At 36.5% G+C, this 11,095-nt stretch overlaps 1 protein-coding gene and 1 long non-coding RNA gene across 6 annotated transcripts in view; one reads left to right on the forward strand and one right to left on the reverse strand.

Moving 5' to 3' along the window:
* Positions 1–950: 950 nt before the first annotated feature.
* Positions 951–11,095, reverse strand: part of LOC112452219 — a 28,200-nt gene continuing 18,055 nt past the window's right edge. For all 4 annotated transcript variants that reach the window (XM_025012335.1, XM_025012332.1, XM_025012334.1 and 1 more), the window contains exons 5-8: positions 10,098–10,296; positions 1,857–2,092; positions 1,525–1,621; positions 951–1,286 (exon numbers count right to left, since the gene is read on the reverse strand). In XM_025012335.1, the coding sequence (XP_024868103.1) occupies positions 1,036–1,286; positions 1,525–1,621; positions 1,857–2,092; positions 10,098–10,296 (783 nt within the window). In that variant the 3' untranslated portion in view covers positions 951–1,035. The remainder of the gene's footprint in view (positions 1,287–1,524; positions 1,622–1,856; positions 2,093–10,097; positions 10,297–11,095) is intronic.
* LOC112452221 lies at positions 1,952–3,151 on the forward strand. 2 transcript variants are annotated; one of them, XR_003040469.1, is made up of 3 exons: positions 1,952–2,044; positions 2,381–2,603; positions 2,755–3,151. It is a non-coding gene; the product is annotated as an uncharacterized LOC112452221 (long non-coding RNA). The 2 variants fall into 2 exon arrangements; XR_003040470.1 differs by having other exon boundaries at positions 1,961–2,053.

Here is an 11,095-nt window from a genome sequence, read left to right on the forward strand (position 1 = left end):
CCTTATGGCCAGACTCTGTTAGAGGGTCTCTAGAGAAAACAGGATTAGAAATGTTGACATTATCGACATCGAGGAAGTTCGGCCTTCGCTATAGGATCCTCTTAATGATACTCTATCTTTCAAATGACTTAGGGTAGACCGAGGCGAGTCGGATCAATATAAGTTTTAAGACAGTTTTTGTTAGTGTTTATTTTTGTTTCAAACGAACTGCTTTATCTTACTAATTAGTAATCCGATTCGCCTCGGTCTACCCTATATATTTTTTAGGCAGAAATCCTTTTACCAATCTTCGTCAAATTCAAAACAACCTTCCTTTAATGATACTTTATATATAAGATTACATGTATAACTTATTGTACACTTTTTAGGCAAAAATCGGTAACCCCTTCACCGATCATTGCCAACTTCAACACCAACCTACCTTTAATGATACTCTCTATTCATAAAAAAAAAAAATAAGCTCGATATCTCAAAATTTGCGGAAATTAGAGTAATCATGTAGATTTTTTTAGATAGAAATCGATAACCCCTTTATTATTAACAATTTTTATTAATTCTATTATGTTCTTCAGTTTTTTCTACCTCTATTTCATATATGATTCTTTAAGATTTGGTTAATCAATTCTTGAGTTATAGAAATTTTGGTAAATTTGGCACACACACACACACACACACATACGGAAATTTTTTAAAATTACGATTTTCCAACGTTTTAGAACATTTTGAACACATTGGCATCAAAAACTAAAAAAACAATTTTTTCTTTGGTCTTTTCTACCCCTATTTCATATATAATTCTTTAAAATTTGGTTGATTAGAACTAGCTTTATATGCGATCAAAAGTCCATATACGAAGTTTATGAAAACAAAGCTTCCTCTATGCGGAAGCAAAAAGTAACAAAAAATATTGATCTAAAATAATAAGTCACAGTTTACAAGTCATTTTACGTTGTTTTACGTGGTAAAACTACTGCGCTGAACTAATATACATAATAGCGATTGTTTTTTAAGATAAATAAAAAATAATAATTATACTCAAAATTGCTTCTTACCAAGTCCACTTTCGAAGCTTCTGGCGTGATACATAATGGGTGGTCGATGGGGCGGCAGATGCCCATATATTTGAGAAGATTGACTACTAGCGTAAGCGGCGCCCGCATAAGACGGCGCCGGCTGTGTCCTGGGGTGTCCTCGAGGCGGGGGTGGGCCCACCTTGCCATGACCGTTTCTCGCCATTTTGACGAAATTAGGCACGCGTGCCCGTAAACCGCAGTAATATGGATCGTCTAAAGCACGTAGTCACGAATTATGAGAGGTATAAATATATAACTCATAATATAAAAATATAAAAATAATATAAAATAAACATAATACGTAAATATGGATGTCTTTCTTTGGAAAGAGCTCTAGATTCAACATATTTAATGTAATTAATATTAATACGCGTAATTACAGAAATTTTAATATTGATCATGTATATTATACATATCATAGAAACGGGACATGATGACAAACGCGACTCACCGTATTTTTTCCTATCGTCATGTTTACTTCGCTTCTCTTCCATCATGGGGTGTTTCATCGCCCTGCCATAGTCGTCATCTATATCGTCGTAATCAGGCTGAAATAATAGACGTCAAGTAGTATAGTATTATATTCAACTTAACGGCACAACTCTAAAGGTTTGTTCGCGTCGCATACTCCAATATACACCAGAGACACTTGGATCACGGATAAAGGGTGGCGATTGGAGCAGATGAGTTTTTGGAGTGCGTTGGAGTGAGTATACGTAGGAGCATGGTGGGGCGTGCGACGCGAACAAACCTTAAATCTAACGTGTCGTTTTTAATGTCTACCTTGGGGATGCCGTGGCCGTAGAGATTTTCTCTAGGCGGCAATTTCGGTGGTCTTTCCGCACGTCGATGCTGGTAACTTGTCGACTGCATGTAGATCTGTTCCCGTGAGTCCCTGTCCGTCATTATTTCGCTAGGACCTACGGACGACGACACACCGGCCACGCTATAGGGATCCTCGTCAGGAATTGGTATTCTAGGTCTATTTTTTATATCCACCGGCCTCTGTAATGCTAAAACTAAAGAAAAAAATATATATATACACACACGCACACGCACGCACGCACGTACGCACGCACGCACGCGCACACACACACACGCACACACACACACACACACACACACACACATAATGAGAGATGATATAAATTAATCGAAGGCAGGGAACAGATATCGAGACACAAAGAAATATCATATTTAATTCTATCCAAAGATAGACCGAAAAGAATGTCGATTGGATAATGTTTATTAGAATTGTTGAAAAATTAAAGAAATATATCTTGTCTCTTAACCCTACGTATACACAGGAGAGTCTCCGAAATTCAGGCCCAACTTTCTTAAGTTGACATTTCGAGAATTGGAAGGGTAAGGGTTCAGGACGTTGACGTAAGAAAAGGATGCTTGGGGTCCTCTCAATAGGCAGACGCGTCGACCCGCGCCATTCGTCGCTAAACCACCGAGCAGTGAACATACGAAATGAGTTTAAGGTCTCCGAGATCCTACAGTGTATACGGTGCAACTTTTTCCAAGGTATTTTTTCTAATTTGCTTCGTTTTACGTTTATAATATTGTATATTCATTGAAAATAGTATTTATTCAATGTTTTTATGGTTTTTTTCTACCCGGAGATCGACAGGAAAATAAAAGGTATACGCAAATAAATCAGTAACCTATTTTACAGTTGAAACATGGAGACGCGTGCGAAAACGCGCGACAGCAGGAACGTACAGAGAATGACAAACTTTCAAAAAGAGTTTGATTTTGCCCCCGGGATATGGGTTAAAAAACTCAATTAGCGTGTCCACGATGCGTTCCGAGATGCGAATTAAGCGCACCGCTCTTTGTTATGCAGTCGCTGCACAGAGAAGATGTAAACATTTAAAATGTAATATTTTTGTATTTTTCATTAAAAAAGTGAAGAATAAATAACTTACATTGCATATCGATTTTCGTAAGAATTCGTTTTATCTTTCTACCCGCATTCATATTATTATATAGTTTTTAAATGTTTTTATGTATCTACTACGTGTTACTACACATGTCAACGAACTAATAATATACGGTAAAAGTTACGGTAAAACAACATACTACAACTAAAGTTTTAGGAGCAAAAATTAAACATTTCATACTACCTCGAAAAACGCCCGAAAAATAAAAAATAGAAAATTCGTCATTTGTATCTCTTGTAATTTTGTTGAAAAAATTGGAATATAGGGACGCCAAATTTTTTATATAGTTTTAACTAACGCCCTTTCACAGAATTTGCAAGAATTTTTCAAATCGGTCTATATATAAACAAAAGAGACATGATTTTTTCGCGTTTCTAGACTTTTGTTTCTTTTTTTACCCATATAATATCTCGGAACTCTTTATAGGGTTGAAAACAAATTTTTATGGAATTTTAATTTATGTATATATGACTTTATGATACAAATTTTTTCCCCAATTTTTTTCTCAATTATTTAACGAGTTATGGCTTGTTAAATAATCGGACCCGCGAAGCTCTATTTAAACGCTCCAGAATGAACCGAAGCGGTTCGTGACATCACGATGTGAGAACCGAATATGGTCAAACCTCGTTATTGTAATCAGCATAGCTACTGCGGTTCCAATTGAGCAGTTTCGATATAAATGCAATGATCCTAGTTGTTTTTCCTGGTCGGGATTTTCAGGAAGCAAAGAAAATGAGACACTTAGGGCCAATTTCACCAACCACAGTTAGCTTAACCGACGGTTAAAGTTAACAGGATTGACCAATAGAAAGCAGGGTGGATTTATTTCTATTGGTCAATCCTGCTAACTTTAACCGTCGGTTAAGCTAACTGTGGTTGGTGAAATTGGCCCTTAATGTTTTAGAAAATACAATAACATTCATTGAAGATGACATAATCTTGAAAAGACCTCGAACATCTCCGTTGCACCAAAAAGATATTATAGTTTGCAAAAAATGAAAAAAGTTTTCAGTCTTCATCCAATGTTAATGAGTGCGTTCCGGCAAGACACCGCTACCGCTACCGTAGCGCTACACAGATAGCCAATAATCACCAATAATCAGTAACGCTAACTATAGCATAGTGCTACAAAATATAGCAAAAAAGCTTGAAAAAGCTGTAGCGGTGTCTTGCCGGAACGCACTCAATGACATAGCTCACGCAGCATACCCTTTCTCTCGAACCCGATACTCAGAGGCTCGATTCTTGAATTCATTCGCAAGAGAAACGTATGCGCAAATGTTGTTCTTACAGAAAATTTACAAATCGATCGGCTATCACATAGCTTTTAACCAATTAACGTGCAATGTTTCTGTAAGAGCAGAATTTTTGTACACGTTTCTCTTGCGAATGAATTCAAGAATCGAGCCCCTGGACGCACTCTAGCCTTATAGGTCCAGTTTCACAAGTGTCGGTTAACTTTTTATCTTAGATTAACTCACTCTTCGTCTCTTTCTAAGGGGGACATTAGAAAGAGACGAAGAGTGAGTTAATCTAAAGATTAATCCTTCCTAATCACACATGGGTCATTTTGACCCGCGCTCAAGTTTGAAGCTAAATATCGGTAAGTGCCTGGCTTAAAATGAGGCTTGGACCGTCATCTACCAAGAGTTTGAAGCATCCTCTATAGGTAGAGACCGTTAGTCATTTGACTAAAGCGTCAGTGTTTATATGACAGCGGTTGCGAAAACATCGTGCACGAATGAGGGTCACATTGACCCGTAGTGTGACTAGCACGTAATTTTAGTTTTAAAAAATCGGATTTTTTTATTGTGCTTATAACAAGTGTCTGAACCGTAAGTGTGACTGTGGCACCTGCGACATATTTTTTCCATTGTTTTTATAATAATAACGGTGTTATTATTATAAAACGGTTAAAACGGTTGCACTGACTAAAATGACTAAATGACTTTTTTGTCATTTTATAACGAAAAAACAATAATACTTATATTTTTGTGTACTCAGAATATCCATAATAATAATAAAACACATTATTTTCTGATAAATCCACATTTTTTTCACTCCAAAATCGGGCCTTTTTATATGCCGGAATAAAGAATAAATACCTTTTTTGAAACGCGCACTAGAGGACTATTTTTTTTCTTAAAGTGTCGTATCTTAGAAGTATAACCTGCTAATTTTAAAAAATAACAAAATTAAAAAAGTTATGATTTTTTAAGTGAAAAAACTACTTTTTTACGCATGTATCTCGTTCACGATTTTTTTTTCAACATATGTTGCCATTTGATCTCTCACAAAATCGCAGTTGTTTTATATTCTAGAATGTTCAAGGTATGTTCCAGAATGATTTGAACTCGATCGGACCGATATCATTAAAATGACAACCATTCAAAATCGACTGGGTCAATATGACCCAGTATGACTAACACGGGATTCTACAGAAGTGTGACTACGAAGGGTTAAAAGTTAATAACCGACACATGTGAAACTGGGCCTTAAGGCTCCTGGTCCCTGAGCCGAGAACTCTGCGTTGACGGTGGCGCCGTACCGTCGCGGCAGAAATAAGAACTCTCTCCTCTCACTCTCTCCAATGGAGAATTCTGTCTTGTGACATGTTGACAACCTTATTTTAAGTTGCGGTATATTTCTTTACTATTCGCTCTGTACTTGTGCTCTAACGTTTAACGTATTCGTGAAACTCGTAAAATTGACCGTATGGTAAGATTTGCAAGAAATATATATGCGGAAGGAACATTCACCACTCCTTTCGATAGTCGTCAAACGGCTTGTTTTCCGTATGTTTAAGCTTCGTTTTATGGCTGTTTGTTTATTGTCGAGGGAAAAGGATAGTATCCGGTCAATTTTTGAAGTGTGCTGAAACGATCTGTCGTGATTTTTTATTGAAATGTTTTTTTATTTCGGAAAATACCGCAACTTAAAATTAGGTGTTTTCCTTGCCTCGATAGTAAGAATCCAATATGGCCGCGGTGACTACCCAGGAGCCTTAAGGGTCGGCAGGAGATACGGTGAAGACCTCTGTCGGGTTGGCTTAGCTGCGACTCGCTGCGAGTCCGTATTTTATTTATTATAAATTTTTAAGAGCAAAAATGCAAAATAGGGCTCTGTAGCTGACTGCATGCATTATTATATAAAGAGTATATTAAAAAAAAATTCACGAATCTATGTAACTTATTTTATGAGAAATCTTGTTATTACGAATTACGGATCATAAAATAAATTACATAGATTCGTGAATTTTTTTTTTTATATACTCTATATAATAATGCAGTCACCTACAGAGCCCGATTTTGCATTTTTGCTCTTAAAAATTTATAATAAATAAAATACGGAATAAAGTGCAGTTTAACGTGCACTTAGTGCATAAAGTGCACCTGAGTGTACCTGAGTTTGCCTGGGTCTCCTGCCGACCCTTAAGGGGATCCTAAAGCCGTCTGTAATACCGGCTTTTTTTCTTAGCACTAATCTTTTAATTGACTTTATAGAAATGCAAAATTCTTGTCTAGAATTAAAGTACGCATCAAAAACTAGGTCATGGTGGTCAAATTTATATCGAAAACGAAAAAAAATTAATATTTTTGTTAATTTTTGGTATACGTGACGACAATATTTGCTTTGTACAAAAATTCCACGATAAATATCCACAAAATTAGACCGGCATGACCTAGGGACAACATTTAAGAACAATATCGTGCAATTAGATCTAAGATTGAAAACCTAGAAAAAAAGATTACTTTATATAACTTTTATATGTGCAAAAGCACATTCAGGTTGACAGGATAAGCAATATTGCGTGTGGCAAGAGATGGCGCAGTAATCGAACAAAGACAGATGCCTCTCGTTAGACAAGGACAGATATAGATATATGACAAGAAAACAGAATTAGAAATGTTGACATTACCGACGTCGAGGAAGTTCAGCCTTCACTTTAGGATCCCCTTAAGGTGAAATTTCATGGGCAGTGAAAAGCAGCAGCAGATTGTACTGATTGGCTATAAAATAGAGAAGTTCTCGAGTTCCTAGAACTTCTCTATTTTGTAGCCAATCAGTACGATCTGCTGCTACTTTTTACTGCCCATGAAATTTCACCTTTAATCGTGCAGATCTGTCCGTCTCTTTGGAGACACACATAACCTATCGCCTGATTCCCATAAATCCAATATCATGAACATATCAACTCGTAGCAGATTACGTGCATCGGCTTTTACAAAGCCAGATTCAAGTTTATTTGCCATTTTTATGCCGATAATTATTCAAGAATCGGTTGTTGATTTGTCCATAAAGGGCACGTCTGAACGGGCTCTCACATTATGACGTCACACCGATAGCGTGGCGTTTCAGATCACGTGACTACATTTGAAATTTTTATTAAACTTTAAAGCTCATTTTACAGGAAAACATAGCATAAACAATTTTTTTCTTTTTGCAATAATTATTATCCCTTCGTGTGTAACGTCTTTTTCGACACCTGTAACGGGTAACGTCGGGTCACTCGTGTCCGACGCCTAAAAAATACTTTAAAGTGTTCTAAAAAAATCTGAAAAAATTCATGTTACCTTATTAACCACGGTCTTACATACAGGTCTGGAGACTACCGCTAAATTCCAGTGGTGGGGGTAGGTCGCTTAGTGAAGTTGTATTTAAGTCATCTAATAGCCACTAGAGTCGTTGCGATCGATGTTCGCGCCGTGGCGAGGGACGCCGGAGGCCGGGGGGGATATCTGTCATATGAAATTTGGCGGAGATATCTGCTTCCACGATTGTGTTTGACATTAAAAAACTTTTTGAAATATGACAAAGTGGTGTGCGGTACCGAATTGCAAAACCGGTAGCAAAACCGAGCAGAAACGTTCTCTATTTCGAGTGCCGAAAGACATTGACAACCTGGAATACCCACAAAAATAAAAAAAAAGAATAAAAATAAACACATAAAAAATATTTTTATTTGTTCTTAATTTTTAGAATAAAAACTCGTATTTATTTTATATTTATATTTATTTTTATATATTTATTTTTATTTATATTTATATTTATACATATTTTATTAATTTGTAGTCTTTAATTATTTAAAGCATTATTATTTATCACATTATTATTGTGAAAGGATTAAAAAAAAAAATTAAGGGCACGGAGATTCGAACCCATAATGTCGAGATTACGAAGTTGACACAAAACCACTCCGCCAAATTTCATATGACAGATATCCCCCCCGGCCTCCGGCGTCCCTCGCCAACGAGGGACCCATCCACAGACCCCTCTCTCCTTTTTCTCAATATCGTCCTCCGACCATTTTCATTTTCGAGCTTAAATGAGCGGACTGAGACTTTCCGGGCTGACTTTTCTGCTAAAAAGTCACTCGCATCTAACGATAGAATATGAGAAAGAAGAAGAAAAAGAAAGAATATATAAGATGATAAATATGTATCAATAATTATATGATAATATAATAATATGTAGTAATATAGTAATATATTACAATAGTACGATGATATATATGAAAATTATGGTTATAATAATATATAAAAAAGGAGAGGAAAGGATGCTAGTTCAAGGATAATGAAACCTGACGTGTGCCTAAAATGCTTCTCAAGAAAACGGCCGATGGCGGGTAAAGAACTACCGCGTCACGGCGATACCGCATATGTAAAAAAAAAAAAAAGAAAAAAGACGTTAATTCCACTGACAGAATCCACTGCGGAGAAGCTATCGCCGAAAACTCGAGTCAATCCACATGAAAATCCTCCTTTTCCTTTCTATTCCTAGCGCGAAACTCGCCGAGAATTCGCGTCTCTCTTCCCTTCGCGGGAACATCGATCGCAACGACTTTAGTGGCTATTAGATGACTTAAATACAACTTCACTAAGCGACCTACCCCCACCATTGAAGTTTCCAGACCTGTATGTAAGACCGTGTTATTAACTATCCTACTTTAAGGATCAATCGCTATATTGCCGATTTTTTCATTTGTTTAAACAATATATTTATATAAACAAATAAAAACATGAAGAATGGACCATTTTTTTCAAAAAATCGTAATTTTGGCAAAAATTAATATATTAAAAAAAAAAGAAATTAAAGTTTAAGAATAGTACTTTAAAGAAAAAAATATTAGAAGTATGTATAAATTAATGGGATGCTTAAGTTTTGAGCATCAAAGTCACGTTTTTTGAAAGTACGTAAATAGGTACAAATTACAGTAAAATACACATTTTATTCATTTTTAATCACGTTTTGTCATGAAAATGTAATCAATCACAATTATTTATTACAAAATTATAAAAAAATACAAAAATATGAAAAAATTATATCGAGGCTAAATTATTGTGCACAGTCAAAACATATTATTTATCGATAACTAAGATTAATCTATCAATTCCCAATGAAAGAACATGAATTTTTAATAAAAAAAACATCCAAATTAAAATAAACATTTTACTCACCTGCTATTTTTAATCAACGTAACGTGTAACGTCGGGTCACTCGTGCACTTTTAAAATTTCGTCTGGCTCTCACAACGGCTGTTTACGCACTAGACCGTCGGCACTTGGGGAGCTAGTAGCTTAGTAGTATACAATTTTTTTCAGTATAGTTTGGTCCCGCCCCCCCTCTCCCTTCGAGCTACAGGGGACAGTCACTTTCGCCAGGGCACGAATGACCAGACGTTACACACGAAGGGTTATTTATATCATAGTTGATAAAAATGACAATTTTATTTCAGAAATTTACTTTATAAAACCCTATTCTATCGACTTTTATACATAAGCTTGTCCCTTGATTGATTCTCTTGATCAATTGGAAAAAAAATAAAAAATAAACTGAAATATATCCATTTTACTGAAGTTACGATGACAAATGTGGATCGATACCCTACGGTGTATAATACGTAGACAAAATAAGACTGAGCAGTATACCTAGGGTTAAATAACTTTAACGCGACTTCTAATCTAGGCCTCAATTAGACAAATGTCGAATATTGTTCATAAACAGTATATGAAAATGGCAGTATATGAAATATGGCGTTTAATGTATGTCACATGCTTTCCTCACAGCATACCTGGTGGCAGCTTCGACTTGAGCATGTCCAATCCTACTACGTTGACGATCAGCACCCACACGGGGCACTGAAGCAAGTCGGCTTCCGTTCTCACGAATATGATAGCGCTCAGGCACTGCATCTCCAATCGCCGTCTGTCTGGGTAGGCCCTTCGCGTCTCTCGCGATAAATTCGTTTGGAATTTATTCATGTCGAACAACTGAAACGAGAAGCCGGTAATGTTCAACATCGCGTAATGTTCCACGATATTAAAGAGAAAGTTGGCGGTTGCGTCACCAACTATGGCATCAATCGGCTTCTCGACAGGGCGGGATACGCGTAATAAAAACGTAGGTATCTATCGACAAAGGAGCAAACCAATAAATGCGAACGAGAATCCTTAGTTTTAGATACAGGAAGAGCGCGACCACCTCGGATTGCGTTTGCGGCGGAACTATTCGCTCTCCTTTCGTATCGAGTGTGTGGCGTATGATTTCCTGACGATAAAGAGATTTAAACGCCTCTTATTATACGGTTCGCTTGCTCGTAGTTTTAATTAGAAAAGCGATGCGCGGTTTCTCTATCAACATGCATTCATATATAAACATTGTGATAAAACCAACACGTGATCCCCTCGCGTACATACGCGGCGCGCGCAGCAAGGGAACTAGAGTCCCTGGAATACAGAGTCTGGCCAAGAACACAAAATGGCCGTGTGTCTGTATACGAGAGATTAGTGCATAGTATGTATTACTGTGTTAGTGTCTAGCAATGTAGTTGTGTGTTTATGTACACTGTGATTGGTTACGCCATTGTGTGTTCTGACCAATGAAAAGAGGTCTAGGAGATTGCCAGACTCTGTGTATTCTAATGGCCTCTGGGGAAAAGCAACACGTACATACGTGCCACGGCGCTTATTATTATTATTGTTGTTGTTGTTGTTGTTGTTGTTGTTGTTGTTTTTGTTGTTATTATTATTATTATTATTATTATTATTATTATTATTATTATTATTATTA

The sequence above is a fragment of the Temnothorax curvispinosus genome, unplaced genomic scaffold (assembly GCF_003070985.1).
Source record: "Temnothorax curvispinosus isolate PA1 unplaced genomic scaffold, ASM307098v1 QBEX01003057.1, whole genome shotgun sequence".
NCBI classification, from domain to species: Eukaryota; Metazoa; Arthropoda; class Insecta; order Hymenoptera; family Formicidae; genus Temnothorax; species Temnothorax curvispinosus.